This window comes from Balaenoptera borealis (genome assembly GCF_965194805.1).
Source record: "Balaenoptera borealis genome assembly, chromosome: 19".
Taxonomy (NCBI): domain Eukaryota; kingdom Metazoa; phylum Chordata; class Mammalia; order Artiodactyla; family Balaenopteridae; genus Balaenoptera; species Balaenoptera borealis.
In genome coordinates, this window is record NC_138878.1 from 17,999,095 (window position 1) to 18,023,503 (window position 24,409).

General features: G+C 41.2%; 1 protein-coding gene across 4 annotated transcripts in view; it reads right to left on the minus strand.

Annotated features, from left to right (window-relative positions):
• CTCF (CCCTC-binding factor) overlaps positions 1–24,409 on the minus strand; it is a 49,565-nt gene that overhangs the window by 3,968 nt on the left and 21,188 nt on the right. For 3 of the 4 annotated variants that reach the window (XM_082368922.1, XM_082368921.1, XM_082368920.1), the window contains 8 exons: positions 15,298–16,087; positions 14,778–14,948; positions 11,919–12,052; positions 8,273–8,393; positions 7,533–7,682; positions 3,590–3,750; positions 2,873–3,055; positions 1,976–2,111 (listed from right to left, as the gene is read on the minus strand). In XM_082368922.1, coding sequence (XP_082225048.1) covers positions 1,976–2,111; positions 2,873–3,055; positions 3,590–3,750; positions 7,533–7,682; positions 8,273–8,393; positions 11,919–12,052; positions 14,778–14,948; positions 15,298–16,078 — 1,837 coding nt within the window. In that variant the 5' untranslated portion in view covers positions 16,079–16,087. The remainder of the gene's footprint in view (positions 1–1,975; positions 2,112–2,872; positions 3,056–3,589; positions 3,751–7,532; positions 7,683–8,272; positions 8,394–11,918; positions 12,053–14,777; positions 14,949–15,297; positions 16,088–24,409) is intronic. The other variant, XM_082368923.1, reaches the window with a different exon arrangement.

Sequence of the window (24,409 nt, forward strand, 5' to 3'; positions counted from 1 at the left end):
TTGCCAAGTGACTGAAATCCTAAGTGAAAATGTGGGGAATGTACTGGTACGTGGCAGAGTGTCAAGGACGACACGCTTTCCTGCTGAACTTATTCAAGCCCCCTATTGCCTAAGTTGGCCCAATGCCTAGAAAATTAAACAAATTCAGTCAGAATTGGGGGAAAAAGCACACAAAGAAGGTTAATAGGGTCAAAGGCTTATTGGCTGGGAGAGATTTTGGCAAAAAGCCTTGAAAATAGCAGTAGACTCTGCTGGTCAATTTTTGCCGATGGCCAACAGGCAGAACTTCTGGGAGGGAACAAATATGACTGTGTGGCCTTCACCAGCCCAGAAATTCTGGGATAAAGAGACACTAGGTATGAGGTCCAAAACCAAACACTGTGCTGTACAAACCAGCAGTGCAAAAGACAAAGGGAGGAACTGTAGAAACCTATTCGGAACCGTCAATAAACTCTGCAGGTGAAAGATGCTTCTGGTAAAGTACAATTACAGAGTAGAGCTGGTCTTGTTGGGAGATTAACCACAGAAATGAACAGGGAAGAACCATGAGAAAAAAGGGTATGGGACGATGTCTGTGGCAGTAGGAGGCTCTGCAATGAAGAGCAACTACAGGTATCCTGAAGCTCAAGGTTATCTGTGGATCTCTGCTGGTACTTGAGGCCCTCTGACATTCCTTGGCACCTCCCAACAGTCCACTCAATTTCTTAGCCAAACAAAGGGATCCCACAAAATTCTCAGTAGAGAATGATGCGCTTTTATAAAAATTAAGCAAAGGGACATTTTAAAAGAGGCATTCACTTAAAACCGAGTGAACGAAGATATTGCTTAAAATAGCTTTTCTACTAAAAAAGGCAGCAAAAAATAAACTGTTATGCTTAGATGAATATTCTCCCAGAAATAGTTAAAGTTCTGAATAGAAAAGTGAAGGCTTTATTAAGATAAAAAAACAAAAGGGACTTTGTTATAGATTTAAGTATTAAAAACCTAGTACTTTCATGAACAAATTTTATAATAAAACCAATAAGGTAACATAAGTTCTTTAATACGTTTTCAGAAATTTCATTTCCTTCCCCGCTATTTCTACTGACAAGCAATGCAGAGACAAAATGAGAACTCCTTAGAAATACATTAGGCATCATCTGTAAGTGCATTCTCCAAAACAAAATCCCTCTACATCCTTTTCCACAAAAACTTTAAACCTTTAAGTCACAGATATGACTTCTTAACTGGCTGCCAGTAGCCCAAGTATCCACATTATAAAACCTAACACTATGGAATAAGTTTGTATAATCAAACGTGACTCCTACATTACCAACACCCTTGTTTGCCACCCCCTTCATGAGTCTAGCACCACAACGCATATACTTTCTGTCTGGATTTCACGACTAACACCCCAAAGAACATCAATGGTAGGAAAATAGGCAAAGTTTTAAATTATAAATGGAGAGATTAAGGTAGGAAGAGAAAGGCTGACCTTCATGGATTTGATCAACACATCTCAAGGCTAGGCTGACACAGGCAGTCAAACCAGAAGTTGGTCAGGATGCTTAAGCAACCTTCTTCATGTCCATTAGAGTCACTGCTCAAATCTAGACCAGCTTCCTAAATGTAAAAGCTATGAACATAGAAAAGAAACTCTGCTGGCCTTAGAATATCACTAATCTGAGTAAATTGAGTAAAGATATTAATTTTGCTTCGGCTTTAACTGAACATAACATATAATATCTTATCAAGCAATGGAATGCCATGAGAAAAAAAAAAGGAAAAAAAAAAAAGAAAAAAAAAAAGAAAATTTGCTCCAGGAATAAACTAACTGCTGTTGTAAATATATACACACATCAGGAAGATTAGAGGTTTAAAGGAAGTATGAGAGACTGGCCTATCTCTGTATCCCAGCATGTCCATACGTAAATACACTGGAAACTCTGCACCAAAACCTGCCATGTGTAACTAACTCAAGAAACAAGTTACTTACCACTGTCAGAGGAGTCTTCCTTTTTAGAGCGCATCTTTCTTTTCCTTCCACGTTTACTCTTCTTCGTTTCTCCTCCATTTTCCCCTTCTACACCATCTGGACCAGCACAATTATCAGCATGTCTTGCCATGGTATTCTAACAAAAGGAACAAAACCCTCTTTGAAAACATTACTAAAAAAGGTAAGATTAAAATTGGAAGTTCTCTTTTAGTTTAATTAAAAAAACAACCGGGGGGCGGCGGGAAATCCTATTAAGTCTCGATGTTCTAGTAACTGCTAAATGTGTCCTGAACATACTCTCCCCATTCAGAGGAAATGGTCTCCATCTGGAGGGGGCGGGGAGAGAGACAAGGGTGGGCAAGAGAGGAGAGTTGCTCAGAAGATGAGGTTGGGTCCTCTGAATAGGGGAGAATCAGACCAACCTCCCTGTCCTGTGCAGACCTGACAAACATGGCCCTAAGTGAAGATCCAGGACAGAACTGTTAAAAAAAAGTACTGAGTTCCCGGGACTTCCCTGGTGGTCCAGTGGCTAAGATTCCACACTCCCAACACAGGGGGCCTGGGTTCGATCCCTGGTCAGGGAACTAGATCCCACATGCCACAAACTAAGAGTTCACATGATGCACCTAAAGAGCCCACATGCTGCAACAAAGATCCTGCAGGCCACAACTAAGACCCGGTGCGGCCAAATAAATAAAAATATACTGAGTTCCCCATCAGTGGAAGGGTTCACACATGGACAGAAAACCTCGAGGTGGGGATGACTGACCGTTTTCCAAATGACAGTGCATCTCTATATTTATAACCTCAGTGGAAAAAACTGCCCTGCTTTGCAGTGGAAGCTCAAGAACGTGGTATCAAGAACTGTAAGACAGGAAGTAAAGTTCTGACTCTTACCCGGCGGGTAAATGTTTTCCCACACTTAGAACAGACGAAGGCCGCGGGGACAAAGTTGGGGTCATGATAGCGTTTGAAGTGCATGTCAAGGAGCTGTTTCTGGCGGAAGGTCTTGTCGCAGTGGCTGCAGGCATAAGGCTTCTCCCCGGTGTGGGTGCGCTTATGCATGATCATGTGCCTCTCCTGAAAGAAAGTTGGGTGGGGGAAGGTCTCAGAGCCTGTCCTAGGGCTGCTACCCCAGCCACCATCTGTGTGCGTGTAGCTGACAAGACCTTTCTCTCCCAAGGGTCTAGGCTCAAAACTGCTTATTGAGAGGATAAAGTTAACCATACTGGGGTACAAAACTGCTTCCCAAAATCCTAGCACAGATACGCTCACTCCTGCTGGGCTGCTTCTGTACATCACTCCCAAGCATCAGGCCCCAGGACCAGATTCTGCCCTTCTCTCAAGTCCTGGACTTACTTCCCATGGTTTTGAGAAAAGCTAGCAGTCTGCCTGGAGGGGGTGGAGGGTGGGGGAAGGTGTGACTGAATAAAACTGTCAGTTGGAACCAGACATGATACAATCGAGAAGCAGGACCTTTGGTGACAATCTCACAAACCACAGTTTGAAAATATTATCCTTAAAAATAGTCACCATACAAGGTATATAAAAACACTCTGATAAAACCTAACACTAATGGGACATCAACCGTTTTCTAACTATGAAGGGCTCTACCTGTCTGCAAGCGTAATCACACTGATCACACTTAAAGCGCTTCTCGTTCTTGTGTGACTTCTGGTGCTGGATGAGGGCATAGCGCTCATGAAATACAGCATCGCAGTATCGGCATTTCTTGCCCTGCTCAATGTAGGAATGCTGCTTTCGCAAGTGGACACCTGAAAGCAAAATACAAAGCGCAGTCCATCTTGTGAAAACACAAACAAGCATTTCAAAGAGTTAAGAATACATTTCTTTCTGCTTCTTAAAATAATTACTCTGGCTGCTATACAGAAAGCGAATAAAAGGAGTAACAGACGTGGGGAGACTAGTGGAGACGTTGAAACTGGAGAGGTGAAAGAAGGTGGTGGTTTGGATAAAGGAGATGGCAGTGGGTACGGAGGGAAGGAGAAGAACTGATGAGAGACCTAAGAAGTTGAATCTACAGGATTGAGTGACTGGCCAGAGAGTGAGGAAGAGAAAGGTGGGTATCAGGAATGACATCCAGGTTTCTGGCTTGGAAAACTGAGCAGATGGTGGGGCCATTTACTGAGACAAGGAATAGTGGGACAGGGCTGAAGCCCAAGCTGTGTTTATCTTTGGGGCGAGGGGGTAAAGGGGTTTTAGACCTTCAGTTTTGGACATGTTGAAGTTGAAATGTCAACAATATCAAGTAGGGATAGGGATGGCAAGGAATAGATGGTTACATAAGCCTAAATCAAAGGACAGATTTGGAGTAGGATTTGAGTGAGACCAAGAGAACTGATGAAATCACTAAGGCAAAGAAAGAAAAAGAGTATGGGTCATGCCTTAAGAAACCTAACAGTTAAGGCCAGTGAAAGGAAAAAGGATTAAAACAAGAGAAGGTTGAGAAGGATCAGTCAGAGAAATCAGAAGAAAACCAACAGGATGTAGTGCCATGAAAGCCAAAGGAAGACAGTGTTTTAAGGAGGACGGTGCAGCCGGCTATGAAGAATGATGCTAAGAGATCAAGGCAGATGGGGAGTTGAACGTTCCCTACATTCTGCAACGTGAGGTCATTGGTGATCTTAGTCAGAGTCACTTTATAGAGTGGTGGGTATAAGCCAGATGGGAAGGAAACTAGAAGCTGAGGAAGAGAGGACTGTGAGGGATATAACTCATGAGCATTGGCTAGGAAGGAAATAAGAGTTAAACCTAGAAGGGAAAGACTTTTTTTTTAAAAAAGCAAGAGAGATGTAAGCACGTTTAGAGTTGAGGCGAAAGATTAAGGAGTGAGAACATGAAAACGAAGGTAAAGATGCGATACCTGACCACGTAAAGGCTGCCAAGAACACAGGAGAGTGGGATCAGGGCAAAGGGACAGGCCACAGACAAGAAGAGTGACACAAACTCTCTAGTAGCAGATGGGGAAAGAGGATGAATGCAGGTAGGTTTACACATCTGATAACAGGAAATGTGAAGTTTCAATCTGTTGCCTTTATTTTTTTGTGAAGTAGGAAAAGAGGTTACATACTGAGACCAGGGAGGCAAAGAGAAAAGGGAAGGAAGATTAGAGGTTTAAAGAAAGTTAAGAATGATTTATCCTACTCTGTCATGGAACCTCCCACATCGCAGGCACCCAAACATTTGTGGAATGAATGAATGCATGGACAAACTCACTGAGGAGAATGGGAGCACAACTGATGAGGACAAACAGCTGGATTACTCAGGAGCCCAGCTGCATTTGGGATCATGAATTTATGGTGCTACCAATCTGCTCAAACAAGGTAATATCACATCACACTTAAAGAGGGCCTATTCTGGGGAATGGAAGTAAGATAAGGGAAAGGAATGGCTCACTTTTAACTCTCTACACATGTTCACTATATGAAGGCCTTTTATACACACATATATTATTCCAAATAATTTTTAGGCCTCAACTTTCCCCTTCTGGTCCTCAGATAGAGACTTAATAGTTAAAGATTTTCTTTCATACATTCTTATTAAATACTTACAATAATGATTCTGTAAGGTAGGAATTATTCTTATACATTAGTTAAAAAAAAAAAAAAAAGACTTAGAGCAGTAAGTATTTGAAGGTGAATCTTGACTCTGGTAGGCCTGTCAAGATTCTCCATGCTTTCCTGTGTCCCAAAGTGATGAATCTTAATTATTGGAAATTAGTGTGAAATCAGACCAGCTTTGGGGAACACAAACTTGTTTGGGAATAGTTTTGGGAAATAACTATTATTTGACAGCTCCTAGACAATTAAGTGCCTCATAAAGAGCTCATTATGCAGGGTCTAAGAGGTATCATGCAAGTATAAAACACTCAAGGTTTTTATTTGCATCATGAAAGTGAATAACTTAAAAAAATTTTTGAATAATTCAAACAGTGGCCTAACAGCTCACACACTGCCATGAGATATTACTGGTTTAGGTTTTAGTTTCTATACGGTGAGAACAGTAAAACTCTTTCATTTACCTGAGGACAGTACCTCTTAAGTTTTTCTAACAAAGTCCTTTCAAGAGCAGAGTAGGATGAACACATGACCCACTGGATCTTATGTGGAGCCCAAAGTCCTCTACTTCAAGCTCACAGTTTCATCTTAAAAACATTAGTCAGTCTACAGTTTGTTCAATATAGTCATATTAATGTAAAAATGTTTTTTAAGACGCCAGCTCAGTTGTATAACTTTACTCAAAACCTTCTGAGTATAACCAATGCTGCAGAAAGACAGGCCAAGTTTATGCTGTGGCTCAGTATGCTCCTGATATGACCTGGGTACTTATGTACTCCACTGTGTGAGAAACAGCTCTAGAGGGTTCGAGAGGATTCAAGTCCAGCTTTGCCACTCATAAGCTGTGTTGTGTAGCTTTGGTCAAGACACCTGTTCATCATCTATAAAGCTAGAATATACCTTGATGACTTCATATGGTAGTTGTGAAGATCAAACGAGTAAAGAAGTAAAACAAAAGTAAAAGACAACCTGTAAAGTACAATTTACCTAAGTTTATATTATTATTATTATTATTCAGGGAGCAATGCATTTTGGATAGAGAACAGACTGGGGCAATATTTTTACCTCTTTTAAATAATAAAAACAAAGGGATAAATCCAGGTGACCTTATCTTTAAGAATATGGGTCATAGTATGGGACTTCCCTGGTGGTGCAGTGGTTAAGAATCTGCATGCATGCCAATGCAGGGGACATGGTTCGAGCCCTGGTCCGGGAAGATCCCACATGCCGCAGAGCAACTAAGCCCACGAGCCACAACTACTGAGCCTGTGCTCTAGAGCCCACAAGCCACAACTACTGAGTCTGCATGCCACAACTACTGAAGCCCGCATGCCTAGAGCCTGTGCTCCGCAACAAGAGAGGCCACTGCAATTAGGAGCCCACACACCACAACAAAGAGTAGCCCCCGCTCGCTGCAACTAGAAAAAGCCTGCACGCAGCAACGAAGACGCAACGCAGCCATAAATAAATGAATAAATAGGTAAATAAATAAATAAATTTATTAAAAAAAAAAAAAAGAATATGGGTCATACTAAAATTTCTACCACCAAACTCTGCCTCTATATAAACTCTAGCTTAATTACACATAGAAATATAGCTATCACCAAACCAATAAAACAGTCCCATTACCTAGAGGAAGTACAAATATTGTGAAAAAAACCTGAAGTGAACTGACCTTAGTTCGAACCATACTATGTCACTTCCCTATTTGGGGGCTTTAATTATACTGTTTTCTCTCATTACAGCTGCCATTAATTTATAGATGAGCTATAATCAGGAAAGAATCTTGTAGCTTAGCTTCAGTAAGAGAAAGAAGAGAGAAGAAAGTATCACTAGCATCTAAGCACTGACTTTTATTAAACAGCAGGCCATTCACATTCACAAAACTTACATGAAGGAAGAAGTTAATTTGTGATCTCCATTATTTTCACAAATTTGTCAAAATATATTTTTCATTTGCCACTAGTTAATTTACTTACCCAAATCACTTTTTCGGGCTATGACAGTGTCACAGTGGGGACAGTGAAATTTGGCCACATTTTCTGTGTGCTTCTGTAAAATGTGCATCTTCATGGTACCACTTTGGGTAAACCGTGCATGACAAATATAACATTCATAAGGTTTTTCCCCTTAAAAGGAAATACAAAATGAACAACTTAGATGAAATAACTGAATACTATCATATAATTGGAGGGTAATCCAGGTGGCAGATGTGCTAATCCACAGAGAATCTACAGCTCTTAATTTAGGAAGGATGAGGCTCAGGCCCACTGCCTGGCTCATGCCTATCTTTAGAGATGGAAAAGAAGTCCCAAACTATGGCCACCACCTCTGCTTTGCCCAGCTCTGCCACGGAGTCCTTCACATTTTAGTAAGAGTAGTTCCTACAGCAGTACTTACCTTTGGGGGAAAGCAGACGGGATGACAGGAGGACCTGCAAGATTTTCTTTTTAGGAAAAGAGAGTACTTTGGAAAACTGACGAGTTGGGTTACTTACGTAACCTACCCAGACTTCTTCTAACAGTGAAAACTTTCCATTCTCCATTGTATATTCAGAGCAATGAATTCCAAAGATATGCCAGAGAAGCATTTGTCAATTATATACTACTCTCATGCCAGCTTCCATTTGTGTAACTAATAGGGGCATGTGGTGGTTCACAGGGTCCCACAGGATCCACTAAAAAGCGGTTCATTAATACGAGGAAGGGAGAAGTCCTACCTGAATGGGTTCTCATGTGCCTTTTCAGCTTGTATGTGTCCCTGCTGGCATAACTGCATAAGCTGCACTGGAAAGGACGCTCTCCAGTGTGAGAGCGAATGTGACGTTTTAATTTGCTGACCTGAAACACAAAAGCAACCGAACCTCTTAAACTTTTGTTAACATAGACTGTGACATGAATACTGTGGGTCAGGCACAAAAGCTTATTTTTTGGACACTGCAGTTCATAATACAGAAGAAGTCTAAAAGATAGTATTTCTTCCTCCTCATGATTTGTAACTGTTGCCTCTCAAATCCCTATCATACTCCAAGGGAAGAGGGTAAAATGGATAGGGGCATAGATGAGTCAAGATGGGCTATTATTACCTGTTAGGCTGGGATATAGGTACATGGGGGTGTATTACACTAGTCTATCTACTTCTATGTATGTTTGAAATTTTCCATAATAGTTTTAAAATAATCCATGCTTATTTATGGATCAATTTTCTAACAAATTTTGAATCCAAGTTAATAAATGCATTTTAATTCCCTTAAGTCTCTCTTCCTATCATCAGCACTTCCCTGAGAGGCCAGGCGCCAGGGGCCTCTCACCTTCCTCACTATGGACTTATGCTTTTCATCTTTTATTAAGTACCTTTCCAACAAAACAGTGACTTTCAAACTTGACTCTAAGAAGTGTTTTGAACACTAATGTTTCCTTTGAAAATTTTAAAAAGTGTTCCAATTTTTACATTAAAATCTCCCTGTACTTCTAAGTGCTATATAGTAAAATTCCACACACTGTAAGGCTAAAGAATGGTCCCAACAGCATTACTGAATAATTCTCTTTCCAAAACTTGCCTATTTATCATATATTAAATTCCTATATACACAGGGATCTATTCTTTTTCAACAAACTATTTGTTTATTCCTGCTCCAATATCACACTGTCTTCATTTACCATATAGTTTTCAAACAGCCGATAGCACAAGCCCCTCATTCTTTTTCTTGTTTTTTAAAATTTATTGATTTATTTATGGCTGCGTTGGGTCTTCATTGCTGCGTGCGGGCTTTCTCTAGTTGGGGCGAGTGGGGGCTACTCTTCGTTGCGGTGTGCAGACTTCTCATTGCGGTGGCTTCTCTTGTGGAGCACGGGCTCTATGCGCGCAGGCTTCAGTAGTTGCGGCACGTGGGCTCAGTAGTTGTGGCTCACAGGCTCCAGAGCGCAGGCTCAGTAGTTGTGGCGCGTGGGCTTAGTTGCTCCATGGCATGTGGGATCTCCCCGGACCAGGGCTCAAACCCGTGTCCCCTGCATTGGCAGGCGGATTCTTAACCACTGAGCCACCAGGGAAGCCCAAGCCCCTCACTCGTTTTTCAAAATTTTCTTAGTCATTCATATTTACTCTTCCAGTCGAAATTTAGAATCAACCTGAAATGTGTATTTATTTATGTCCTTTGGAAAATTTTGAGACGTTTTCTTCTTACAGGTAGGTATCAGATGTTTTTTGCTGTTCAGTTTATCCCTAGGTCATTTTATTGCTGTTAGGGTTTGAACCTGTTTCCTACTATTGATATTGTATAAAATAAGTCACTGATTCTTTTGTATTTATCTTGGATCTGACCACCCAAATGAACTCTTACTGCTTTAGGTTTTTCAGCCAATACTCTTGAATTTTCTATGTAAGCAAATATGTCTGTAAGACATGACAGTTTTGTCTTTCCATTTATAATTCATTTATTATTTTATACTATTAGCTAGGATTTCCAATACAATGTTGAAATGGTAACAGTAGGAATGGAAATCTTGTTCCAAAGTTTAATGGGAATACTTCCAGTGTTTCAGAGTTAATTAGGCTGGGTTTACCATAGGTGTCCAGTATATACTCCTTATAATAAATTTTCTTCTTTCTTTTTTTTTTTTTTTGGCTGCATTGGGTCTTCATTGCTGCGTGGGCTTTCTCTAGTTGCAGCGAGCGGGGGCTGCTCTTTGTTGCAGTGTGCGGCCTTAGCTGCTCCATGGCATGTGGGATCTCCCCGGACCAGGGCCTGAACCAGTGATCCCTGCATTGGCAGGCAGATTCTTAACCACTGCGCCACCAGGGAAGTCCCTAAAGATATTTTTTTCTACTCTTGACTTGCTAGAACTCTAAACAGTAATAAGTATTAAATTTTATGATTTTTCAATAATCTATAGAAATGATATGGTTTTTCTTTAATCTCTCAGTGTAGTACACACCAATAATATCCTAATGCTGAATTATTCTTGCATTTTAGATACATTCTATTTAGTAATCACTTATTTTAAAATCTATTACCAAATTTGGTTTGTTAATTCACTTAGAATTTTGGCTTTTCTGTGAGAAACAGAAACAGTTTTCTTTTTGGAAGTATCCTTATCCAGTTTTGGTAACAGGGTAGCCTCAAATAATAAAGGTGATATATATATATATGTGTACACACACACACACACACACACACACACACACACACACACACACACACACACACACACACACACACACACACACACACACACACACACACACACACACACACACACACATAAAGAAAGAAAGAAAGCAACCAAGCAAGCAAGCTAGTTAGCTAGCTAGCTGCTGGGCCTTAGTTGCAGCATGTAGGATCTTAGTTGCGGCACATAGGACCTTCACTGTGGCACGAAGGATCTTTTAGTTGCAGCATACGGGATCTTTTAGTTGAGGCATGTGGGATCTAGTTCCCTCACTAGGGATGGAGCCCGGGCCCCCCTGCACTGGGAGCACAGAATCTTAGCCACTGGAGCACTAGGGAAGTCCCTAAAATCTTCCATTTTGAAGTGCTCTTGGTATAGTTACTCATTTCTTTGAAGTTTGGTAGAACTTGCCTGTAATTACAATATGTGGATTAGTGCTTTTTTTTTTAGATGATTTTTTAAAAATTAATTAATTATATTTTGGCTGCGTTGGGTCTTCGTTGCTGCACGTGGGCTTTCTCTAATTGTGGCAAGCGGCGGCTACTCTTCGTTGTGGTGCGCAGGCTTCTCATTGCGGTGGCTTCTCTTATTGCAGAGCACGGGCTCTACATGCGCAGGCTTCAGTAGTTGCAGCACACGGGCTCAGTAGTTGCAGCACGTGGGCTCTAGAGTTCGCAGGCTTCAATAGTTGTGGCGTGTGGGCTCTAAAGCGCAGGCTCAGTAGTTGTGGTGCATGGGCATAGTTGCTCCGAGGCATGTGGGGTTGTGGTGGGGTCTTCCTGAACCAGGGCTCGAACCTGTGTCCCCTGCATTGGTAGGCAGGTTCTTAACCACTGTGCCACCAGGGAAGTCCCTACTGCTCCTTTTTGTTTTTGTTTTTGTTTTTGGTTGCAGGTCTTAGTTGCGGCATGCATGTGGGATCTAGTTCCCTGACCAGGGATCGAACCTGGGTCCCCTGCACTGGGAGCGCTGAGCCTTATCCACCACGCCACCAGGGAAGTCCCGTTACTGCTCTTTTTTTAATGGAAAAACCTTTCACACTCATTACAGTTTTTTTTTTTTTGGTGGTGGGGAGGGAGAGTGGGAGTGCAGTAATCTAGCAAGATTTTCTATCTTGTATTAAGTCAGTATGAGGACAGTTCATACTGGAATCATGATCTTCTTCAGAGAGGAACCAACAAGGAGCTGAATACTCACTTCTACACTGGCGTAATCGCACATGGAACACTTAAATGGCTTCTCATGGGTGTGTTTGTAACGACGATGCCGCACCAATTCTCCACTAGTCACAAAGGCCATGTCGCAGTCTGGGCACTTGTGAGGACGAGTACCTAGAGAAAGGAGGGTATAACAGAAAGACAAGATCAAGGGCACAGTTAATTACAGAGTTCAATGTGTGACACAACTGCTACATGAGGTTGGACCCTGGTCATCTCATCAACCCTCCCTGAGAGTAGCTCCAAAAGCTATGGGTGAGCCCAGCTGACTTGACAACACTAACCCCAAAATATTAGAAACACATGCCAAACATTTAGTTTCTCTTAATTATCCATTTGAGTATGCTGCCTTTGAATACAAAATATTTTTTATCCCTATTTTGTGAATATTCTGGTCACTATGGATTAAAGGTTAATAGAAACACCATTCTGTTTCAACCCTTCTAAAAAATATACATCTTTAAACCTCAATTTTTATCAAGTACAGGCCACAGAATTAATAGTTATTTGACTCAAGATCCTTTTGCACATCAAATCTTACTGTTATTATGATTATACATATAGGGCCATTGGGCTGTCCATATTGACCCACTTTTTCTTTAAAAAAATACAAATATAATAACATGTTTTCTATATAAATTTGGTTTGATAAGGTATTCTAGAGATTTATCAAAGGCTTTATAAAGTAATATTGCCTTTTATGTTATGTGATTTAAACAGATCATTTTCAAACATCAATATCTAATATTCTGTGATCTGAAAGTCAAATCATGGAATACTTAAATATTTTTATGAACTAATAATATACCCTCTATATTTCTTGTTTTGTTTTTTCTTTCACTGAGATAATCTTACCGTTTTTAATATGTCTTCCCATAGTAGCCCCATAACATAACATTACTTTAGTAGATCTTCTCTAGCCACTTTATATTCTGAACACTGCACTGAAAATATCATGCCCAGGTAATAATGATAATGAGGAGATAAAGCTGACAGGAGAACACAGTGCTACCTTCATAGGTTATTATTTAGAAACTAGGGACTATCTGTAATTGTGGGCTGTGGGTAAGGGGTGAACAGCAAGGTAATCTCAAACATCAAAATCAAAGGAAGGCTACTTTTGAGAATGGAATTAAGAAGAGCCATAATGTAATGAATGGGTCCAGCCATCTGCAGAAATGATTCTCCCAGAGATTGAGAAAATACTGGAGAGGGAAATGTGATTGGATATGATAGTAACTAGAAAATTCCAAAGAATGTTCATTTGCTCAATTTGCTTCTTTAGTACCACTGAGGATTAAGAGTGAAGGATAGAGTTCTTATCTATGAAAAATGTATAGTCTGGTGGTACAAATAGGTTAAGTAAAACAACAACTAACAAGAGAAGGAAAGCAACATCCATTTCTATTAGGACGAGGTAAGTTGAAAACAAAGAATTTCCAATGTTTACCTAGTATTATTTAGGGGAGAGAAAGAGGCTTGCCTCTGGTAGACATAAGCATGGCAATTAGGAAAGAAGTGGACACTGCTGTGGGACAGAAGTTTTCATCGGGTTGACCCACACGACTGCCTATGTCCCTCTGTTCAAGGTCCATGGCTCACCAAGTCACCCTTCAATTGCTACAGCATCCTGACACAGGCAAGGGCGCCCCCTAGAATGCAATACGACTGCATCTAGAAAATAAAAAGGTATATTCCTCGGCATAAACTGATTTTCTGATATGAATCTGACTCTTGAGGGTTTGGTTAGTATGAATTAGTCCTGCCAAATCATTCCTGAATAACCAGACAGACTGAATTTCTTATTTTCAAAGCTGAGGACTAGACCATGACATGCAGTGCCCACATCAAGGCACTCCCGTTCTGGCAAGTCCTATAATGGGGCCAGCTGCTTTCATCTAGTCATATGCTCTTTCCCTAGGATTTCAAACTACCAAATAAAACATATTATTATCAAGTGTCTGGGTAGAAACTAGGTAGTTGGTGAAAAATGACCAAGTCACGTTAGCAAATATACTAATGCACAGTGTACTGCTCATTGGCCAATCCCTACTTGATCACATTCATCAGACAACCAGCACATCAAATAAAAAACAAGAATCATCATATAAAACGAGGTGGAGAATCTGGATAGAGGAAAGCTATTCTGCATGAAGAACTAGGTGAAAGAAGTTTGTATTAGCACTTGCAGCCAAATGCCAACACCGAAAGTATAAAGAGCCCAGAAGAGAGTCTAAAGAGAGCTTTAGCTCATAGTCTCTCCTCTTTAGTGACCCCAGAACCTGACCACAGCCAACATGAAGCTAATATTAGAGTATTAAGTATGTGTGAACCATGAATGAATAAATGTTTGAATTGCTGGAATGGTGACTTAAATTTTCCATTCTGGGATTATGAATTATCTTCTTTGAGGTAAAACAACCAGAAACCATAGTTTTTACAAAGATAGGATTTCACTTCTATTTCTAATGTTCTTCCTCATAGTGCCTGGCAATTATTGCCTGGGAATTTAGGGGGAGTTAGTTTTTGCCATTGTTGTTAAAACCTTAGCAACACAGTGGTGATACCTTTGGGAAATATTATAGGTTAACTACCAGAGAAAATCTTTTTCTGAATCACCATCCTTATAAAATTTAGATTATTTTCCACTAAACTTTCTTTACATTTGCCTATAACTAAGTCCATCTGCTTACAATAAATCAAGATCACAAAGAGGGTACCATAAGAAAGAACAAAAAAATCTTCCCACTCTTATTCCCACTGGAATCAGATGATATTTAAAACCCAAGTTTAAACCTTTGCTATGCTGTAGCCCCCAACATTCTTAACCAGCACCCACCTGTGTGTGTGTTAAGGTGATTCCTCAGAAGGGTGACTGTCCTGAATGCCCTGCCACAGAGATGGCACTTGTGTGGTCTCTCATCAGTGTGACTTTTCATGTGCCGATCCAAATTTGAACGCCGTGGACATGTGTAACTGCAAAGCTCACACTGGAATGTCTTCTTTACACCTACGTGCAAAATAAAACACTTACTTGTTGCAGGGTTTCAAAGTGTTAAGATTAATCCTAATCTTAAACTTCCACAAATATATTTCATTAGCCTTTTATAACTAAAGTCAACTAAGTCACACTGAGTTATAATTATCTCATGCCACTAATAGATTTACTTCTTTCTCTTCAGGACTTAAAAAGTACTCAATCTGGAAAAACTTCTTTTAGACTGGCTTAAAAAGACTGGTGCCCACATCACAATCTTTAAAATAAATCCATTTAATGTAAAATAACCTGCATAGACACTGTGTTATGTGCTTTATCCCAAAAAGGTTTTATGAGAGTATAATGGATAAACTCATTTTACCTTTCTTTTTAATTTTTGTTGGTTTTGGAGGCTTCATGTTACCAACCACTTTCTCTGCGTTAACCTCTGACAGCAGACCCTCCTGCTGCTCTTCCTCAAAATCGTACACAGACACATCCACATCTTTGCCCTCCTCCGTGTAACGCAGTTTGCTCTTTTTGGTTTTCTTTGTTTTTTTGGCGGGTGGTTGATAGTCTGGGTCTTTTTGCCAACTAGGATCTTCCTGAGGTGGAAGTTCCCCTTGCTCTAGCGTCTCCACCTCTCCATTGGCCCCCACTTTTACCACTTGAAACCCTTCAGGCAAAGGTAAGGTGTGACATATCATGGGTTCACTTTCTGCAAGGCCCTCTTTAGACACTTCATTCTCATAAGCCCCCTGAAGTTCTTCTACTGAAGTGGTAGCAACAGGTACAGTCACGGGAACGGGTACTTGCACAAGCTGAAGCTCTCCTATGTTTATAGGCTGTTCCTCCATATTTACAACCTGCAAGGTTATAATCTGGGTATCGTCTACAGCAGCCTCTGCTTCTGGAGCAACTGCACCCTCCATTACTTCAGTCTTCATCTGAAGAAGGGTAGGATCCAGCTGTTCCATCATTACCATCTGTACACTGCTATTGACATCCTGGACCACCTCACCCCCATCAGTCTGGTTCTGGGGTAGGTGGCAAGCGTCCTCTTCTTGGCCCCCTTCCCGGCGTCTCTGGTAAGTCTTTCTCTCCTTTCCTTTAATGAAAGTTTCAGACTCTTCCACAATGGATTCAACCGCCTCACCTTCCATTTCCCCTTCCTTTATTAAGGGAGAACACAGATTATTATATAAAATAAAATTTGTCTAATTGAAAACATGTACATTTTAAACAAAAAAGACCCCTGATGAATGAATTAGGCACCAGTGGTTGTTAATATTACAAAAAGACACAACAGATATTATTTACCTCCTGATGGAAGAATGGAATACCACCTATGAAGCAGTCTTGTCAAACAAAACAAAAAAATCTGAAACGAATCAAGCCTCTAGATCCAACTACCAATTAACAGGAAACTGGTGACAGATGATATTAAATTACACTACAGGGATGAAATTCATGAAATTCAGACTGAAGGAAACTGCAGGAATAACTACCCAGTTTCTTCTGCAAATAAATCACCAGGAGAAAAAAAAAAGGGAAGGGTAGAGGGAGAACCTACAGATCAGTGGTTCTCAACCTGGGGTGACTATGCCTCCAAGAGACATCTGGCAAGGCCTGGACACGTTTCTGGTTGTCACTACTGCGGCAGGTGTGCTACCAGTATCTTGTAGATGCTCTGGCAGAGGCCAGAGATGTTACTAAACATCCTGCTATGCACAGGTCAGTCCTCCACAAAAAAGAATTATTGGTCCCCAAATGTCAATAGTGCAGAGGTTGAGACACTCTGATACAGACAAAAGAGGCCTAAGAGATACAGCAATCACAGTGTATGGATCTTGTCTGGATTCTGATTCAAACCAACAAATGGTTTTAAAAAATGCCACGAGGACTTCCCTGGTGGCACAGTGCATAAGAATCCACCTGCCAATGCAGGGGACACAGGTTTGATCCCTGGTCTGGGAAGATCCCACATGCCGCGGAGCAACTAAGCCCGTGCACCACAACTACTGAGCCTGTGCTCTAGAGCCCGCGTGCCACAGCTACTGAAGCCCATGCGCTTAGAGCCATAACAAAAGCCACCGCAAGGAGAAGCCTGCGCACCACAACGAAGAGTAGCCCCCGCTCACCACAACTAGAGAAAGCTCACACGCAGCCACACAGCCAAAAAAAGATCCAACACAGCCAAAAATAAATACAATTAAATCTTTTTTTTTTTTTTTTTAAAAAGGGACTTCCCTGGTGGCACAGTGGTTAAGAGTCCGCCTGCCAATGCAGGGGACACGGGTTCAAGCCCTGGTCCGGGAAGATCCCACATGCAACGGAGCAACTAAGCCCGTGCGCCACAACTACTGAGCCTACGCTCTAGAGCCTGCGCTCCGCAACAAGAAGCCCGCGCACCACAACAAAGAGTAGCCCCCGCTCGTAGCAACGAAGACCCAACGCGGCCAAAAATAAAGAAATAAATTTATTAAAAAAAAAAAAAAAAGCCACAAGACAATGAGATTCAACTCTGACTGGATATTTGATATTAAAGAGTTATTCACAAAACTGGTTTAAATCTTACACATTTCTTATATCTGGCAGAGGACCTCACTGTTTTTAGCTAAATTCTCCCTTAGAAAACAAGCCACCAGAGTTTTTTTTGGAGTCAAAATCAGAACTTGGATCCAGACTCCAATGGTCCTGCTTGTAGCTACACACACCGCTACCTCCTGTCTCACACCATCAACTTGACATTCATGTATCTCTCTTGTCTATAAGACCATGAGTTCCTTGAGGACAGAGACCATGAAAACAAGTAGTTTTTACTCTTGAGCACTATGCCCAGGTTGGTAAGAACACAATAAATGCTAACTGAATATATAATAGAAAACAGGAAAAAAAAAATCAGTTTTTTTCTGATTCACAGTTTCTGGCTCTTATGTCTTGTGAGTGCTGAGAGTACCCAGATACCTAAGAATAAAATGAGTTTGATCAATTATTTAATTCATATCAACAATCTGACTTAACAAAACTGACAAATATATAAAAGGTTAATTCAAAATTAAAATTAAAAGTGTTTTGTATTCTTGCCCTCGTCTCAAACAAAGCTTTTGCTACTTCTATTAGAGACACGTTTCTTCCATTCAGGTACCTTAACACTATCCATACTAGCAGTCAGAGAAGGCGCCCTAAGTCAGGACCACCTGTAAAGCAGTACAAAGACTAAGACTATGCAGGCCTGGTCCTGCATTCTAGGAGTTACTGTCTAACAAAAAAGACAGAATAGGTACAATAGCTCAAGGCAAAAGTGGTAGGTTTGGAGAACCCTACATAACCAGGTGTGAGATCAAGATGGGCAGGATATTTAAAGACAGCATGGTGTATGTGCACACACACAAATTTTGCAGGGGAGGGGGTCCCTACGTAGAAAAAATATATGACGGAATTGGTTATGAGAAAGAATAAAAGAGTTAAAGAATAAAAGAGTTAAAAAGCACAGGAGAGAGGAAACGGTATAAAGAGATAGGAGAAAGATGTACTGGTTGTGACCATAGATTGGACAGTCTTGAATGACAAAATATTAAGACTATACTCGGGCTTCCCTGGTGGCGCAGTGGTTGAGAATCTGCCTGCCAACGCAGGGGACACGGGTTCGAGCCCTGGTCCGGGAGGATCCCACATGCTGCGGAGCAACTGGGCCTGTGAGCCACAACTACTGAGCCTGCGCGTCTGGAGCCTGCTCTCCGCAACAAGAGAGGCCGCAATAGTGAGAGGCCCACGCACCGCGATGAAGAGTGGCCCCCGCTTGCCACAACTAGAGAAAGCCCTCGCATAGAAACGAAGACCCAACACAGCCAAAAATAAATAAATTAATTAAGTTGAAGCAGCCCAGAGACATAATCACCACTTTAAAAAAAAAAAAAAAAAAAAAGACTATACTCATTTGGTTGTCAATGGGAAATCATATATGCTTTCTTTCTTTCCTTTTTTAAATTTTATTTATTTTATTTTTGGCCACACTGGGTCTTTGTTGCTGCGTGTGGGCTTTTCTCTAGTTGCAGCGAGTGGAGGATACTCTTCATTGCGGTGCACGGGCTTCTCATTGCAGTGGCTTCTCTTGTTGCAGAGCACGGGCTCTAGGCATGCTGGCTTCAGTAGTTGTGGCGCACGGGCTTAGTTGCTCTGCGGCATGTGGGATCTTCCCGGACCAGGGCTCGAACCCATGTCGCCTGCACTGGCAGGGGGATTCTCAACCACTGTGCCACCAGGGAAGTCCCACATATGCTTTCTGAGCAGGGGAAATTAAGATTTACTTGGTTCATAAAGAAAAGTGCTTGATTTCTTCAACAAAGTGTATCCGTATTTTTGCAAAAGGGAAAGATGCATGATACATATAACGCCCTCTGGCTTTCAAGGCCCCTCAGTATCTGATCCCAGATAACCTATTCAGATTCATGACTTGTTGGTCTTTAGCCATTACTTTTCCCTGAATGTGTCTGCTGATAAAACAACCACACTATTATGCACTTAAAATTTTTCTCAGAATGATCCATTTCCCCAGTTGGCTTGTTAAAGCTCTTTGAGGGCAAAAGCCAGGCTTGAAGCAACCTACATATTTGGACAGATTCAGCAAACCTCACCATCTGCATGGAACAAAAACCAAGGCTAATGGAAAACCTTGTGGGTTGTTGCATTGTCCTGATTTGTTCTGCCATTACCTGCTTTCATTAGTCCCTTATTCTCAACAACCAAGAGTATACTATTGATACAATGCTCAAGGCAAAGATCTCTTACTATCTGTTCCATTAACAGTGAGGACAAATATAACAAAATGCTACCGCAGAACATGAGGGTCAAGGGACATTTGTGAAGTGCTTTATAATTTGCCTGTAAATAAAAAATGTCTGAGCATCAATGTGCTAGCATTTTTATAAGATCTTATTTATATTTCTGATCACGAAAGACTACTTGAGCCATGATCATAACTATAATTACTTTTATATAACCAATACTGTTCAGATGGGTTATTCTCAAGACAGGAATGTTCTATACTGGCACTATCCAATAGAAATATAATGGAAGCCACAAAAGTGAGCCACATATGTACCATTAAAAAATTTCCAGGGACTTCCCTGGTAGCACAGTGGTTAAGAATCCGCCTGCCAATGCAGGGGACACGCGTTTGATCCCTGGTCCGGGAAGATCCCACATGCTGTGGAGCAACTAAGCCCGTGCACCACAACTACTGAGCCTGCGAGCCACAACTACTGAGCCCGCGTGCCACAACTACTGAAGCCCACGCGCCTAGAGCCCGCGCTCTGCAACAAGAGAAACCACTGCAATGAGAAGCCCACGCACCACAATGGAGAGTAGCCCCTGCTCGCCACAACTAGAGAAAGCCTGTAAGCAGCAACAAAGACCCAACACAGCCAAAAATAAAGACAAATTTAAAAAAATAAATAAATAAAAATAAAAATTTCCAGTAGCCATGTTTAAAAAGTAAAGAAACAGGTGAAATTAACTTTAGCAATCTATTTTATTTAACCCAATATGTCCAAAATATTATCATTTCAAGATGAAATCAATATAAAAAATTGAGATATTGTATATTCTTTCTTCATAAGCCTCTGAAATCTGGTATATATTTTATAGTACACCTAAATCTGAACTAGTCACACTGTAAGTTCTCAACAGCCACATGTGGTTAAGGGCTACAGTATTGGACACCACGGTTTATACCTCTGTTATTCAAAGTATGATCTGAGGACCAGCAGCATTGGCTTAACCTTGGAACTTGTTAGAAACACAGAACTTCAGGCTCCACCCTTGACCCACAGAATCAGAATTTGCAATTTAATAGATCCCTAAGTGGTGTCATATATTAAAGTTTGAGATGTACTACTTTATACCATTACTCTTCTCACATTTTTTTAAAAAGCATTTTCCAGGCCATGAAGGTCTCTGAAATTAGTACCCCAGCAAAGATGATAACTTCAATGTTGGAGTTAGGAACAGAGAAAAAGCCCCATCCACCTTGGAAACATTCTTGGAAAAGTATCAAAGGACAAATAACAAAAAATTCACAAGCTGTAAATGTTAATGCTAGCCCTGCCACAGAATCACTACATAATCCCAGGCTATTGAGATATCCTCAATAATAAAACCGGTAGAGGGACCTCCCTGGTGGCGCGGTGGTTAAGAATCCGCCTTCCAATGCAGGGGATGTGGGTTCGATCCCTGGTCAGGGAACTAGATCCCACATGCATGCTGCAACTAAGAGTTCGCACGCCACAACTCAGGAGCCCGTGAGCCACAACTGAGGAGCCTGAGAGCCTCAACTAAGTAGCCCGCCTGCCAAAACTAAGACCTGGTGCAACCAAAATAAATTAAAAAAAAAAACAAAAAAACAAACAGTGGAGGAAAAACATTTAATCTCTGAGCTCTGTGAGATTTTGTAGCACACAACAATTTGAAGAACACAGAAAAATCCATGTTGTCTCTGCCATGAATTTGAGAACTTAAAATATTAGAAATTGCTTTTAATAACCAAGTACAACCTAAAAGAGGTTACAGAATTATAAACCAGGTGAAAAAGAATTGGTACAAAGGAGTACAAATTGAAACCAACTGTGCTGCCAGGGAGTTGAGCTGACAAGAGTGTTCTCTCACTGTGAAAAAACACATGGCATAAGGTCCATGAACATCAGCATCTGTTCAGGGTCTTAAAGCAGTAGGTTCTATTTTCACAAAGAAAAATCAGACACAAAGTAGCAAGCCACCAGCCTGGCCCACACACTGCTTGGAAATCCCTGCCAGCAGTGCATCCCTTCCAGCAGTGGATCCTTCTACTTAACTTCCTCCAAGGAAAAGGAGTCTATGAATCAGTAACAAACTTAATAGCCTGGACCAGGTCGCTATCCTCACTCCCTGGGGCCTGTACTCTCCTAGCTGTGTCACCCCATTAGCGGTTCTGATCCATCCCTTTCCTCCCTCTATGGACTCAGCTGTGTGTCCTGCTTTCCACTCAGTTTCTCTTGAGTCTCTCATGTTCTCTGCCTCTCTCTCCTTGCTTGAGTCAGGCATGCTTTCTAGGTTTTGTCAAATCTTTTTGTGGACCAACGCCATTAAAAACGGGTTTTTACATTAACTTCTGGACACAACATTTTCAGATTATTAAAGCATACTAGCCTATTTATAGAAGTCTGAAAAATGAAGCACATATAAAATTTTTTTAAAAAGTTGTTCGCAATTCCTATACCTAGAGATAATCACCTAGTATACTTTGGTGCTGTTTTCTGAGCTTTTTTCCTCTTATGGATATGTATTTTTAAATATAGATGAGATCGTGTATATGGCTCTGCTCTTATCTTAAGAACCTGTCCTTGCCCTATCTAGCTCTCTGTGGTCCCTGTGCTTGGTCTACAAGCACCATTCACCAGGAACCACACCAGCCAACCCAAAGGCCTCCCCCACATCCTCAAACTCAGTTTCTTTGGCATATAACAGTATGAAACTCATACTCCTCCTTCATCAGCCTTTCTTCTCCCTTGGCTTCCCCTGTCTCTGACAGCTCCTCCACCAGCCGCTCTGAGCACATCCAGGCTCTGTTCCCTTCTCCGTACCCATTCCGTTCACTAGCCTTTTTACTTCAGCTGTCTCCACCCAAATCCACAAGCGCAATCCCCCAGTTTCACTGCCTAAAGGATCTCTCTCATGTGAGTGTTTGGCTGTCACCTTCAACTCAATGGCATTGGATAAGGAATAAAGAAACCTGGGGAATTTCCTGGCGGTCCAGTGGTTAGGACTCAGCGCTTTCACTGCTGTGGCCTGGATTCCATTCCTGGTGGGGCAACTAAAATCCCGCAAGCTGTGAGGTGCAGCTTAAAAAAAAAAAAAGAAAAGAAAGAAACCTAGATTCTAATCCTTAATCCAACCAAATGAGCTTGGCACATGGGTTAGTCCTCTGGGCTGCAGTAGCACACAAAAAATGGAACTCTGAAGACCAGATCCTTCCTGTATTCTCTACCATCTTGGTGAAAAACTGAAGCTTAGGAACACTTTTTAAAAAATCATTCTATCAACTTATGGGTAGAAGATGGGGCAGGAGGAGGTTCCCTCAGACTGAGGCAGAGTGAAACTGGCACATGGGGGTGAGGGAGCTGGAAGAGAGGAAACTGGTATTTGAGCACCACCCTGCCCTTGCTCACCACTATTCTCTCACTGTGAAAAAAACACATGCTGACTGGTTGAGTGGGAGGATACCAAGGCCCCCGAGGTCAAGGCCCCTGAGGTCTGCCTATGCTCCTACACTACCAGCCTGGCCTGAATCCTAGGGGAACCTGCTGGATCAGCCCTCCCCCTCTTGCCTGTCAGCTCTATATTGCTCAGATCTTTTTATCTTAAAACTCCCCTTAACCCCTCTTGACAATTTAGCATCTGCCATCTCCGTATTCCCCCACACTCAACCTCACACCAGCTGTCTCTATACCTTTACTTCTCTTCCATGCCTCAGTTCACCAGTCTGGTTTCTGTTCCCCAATACTCTACTGAACTGCTCTGAAGCCAGCAATGGCCCTTAACTGGTAAATCCAAAGGAGACTTTTCTGTCCTTATCTGACTTGACCTCTCTGTGGAATTCAGCATCCTATTCTAGGCTTTATCCCAGAATTATGCCAGACCATCAGAAAGCTGGGTATACTTGGGTCACATGGTCTTATCCCCTACAGAACTTGCTTTCACCAAATTTTGTTTTAGCATTATGCCCTTGGCTTACACTAAAGTATACATGGGAGAAATTTCATTTGGAGTTACATGCTTAGAAAAGCTTTGCTTCAACTAAGGAATTTTTTTCTTTCATTGTGAGACCTATGTAACAGGATCATGTTACCATTACTTTAGCTGGCCACACCCTAATAAATCTTTTTCCTCTCAAACTATGTAGTAACCTTTTATTCTAATTTGTATTTTCTGGGGTTTTGACTTTATATCATTTACCATTTGTATTTTCTATACATTTCTTCAAATTCTTTGTGGAACAAGATGAGCTATAAATAAACTTGAAATTGTATACACATATATATTTAATAGAAAATACAGAAAAACATAGAAATACAAAGTTGTAACAATCTTTAACATAACCTCAATTCAAAATTTGAAGACCTATTTGAAGATCACAAAACTCTTCCAGGAGGCATAAAAGACCTCACTAAATAGGGACACTACTATCTATATCCATGATCAGAAAGGCCAAACATTGTAAAGATGTTAATTATTTCTAGTTCATTTAATCTTCAAAATCTCTGAAAAATAAACAAGATATTGAGGATAGCAATAAAATTTCTGAAAAATGAACACTACTTTTTTTTTTTTCTGGCCGCACTGGGTCTTCGTTGCTGTGTGCTGGCTTTCTCTAGTTGCAGCGAGCTGGGGCTACTCTTCGTTGCGGTGCGCGGGATTCTCATTGCGGTGGCTTCTCTTGCTGTGGGGCACGGGCCTAG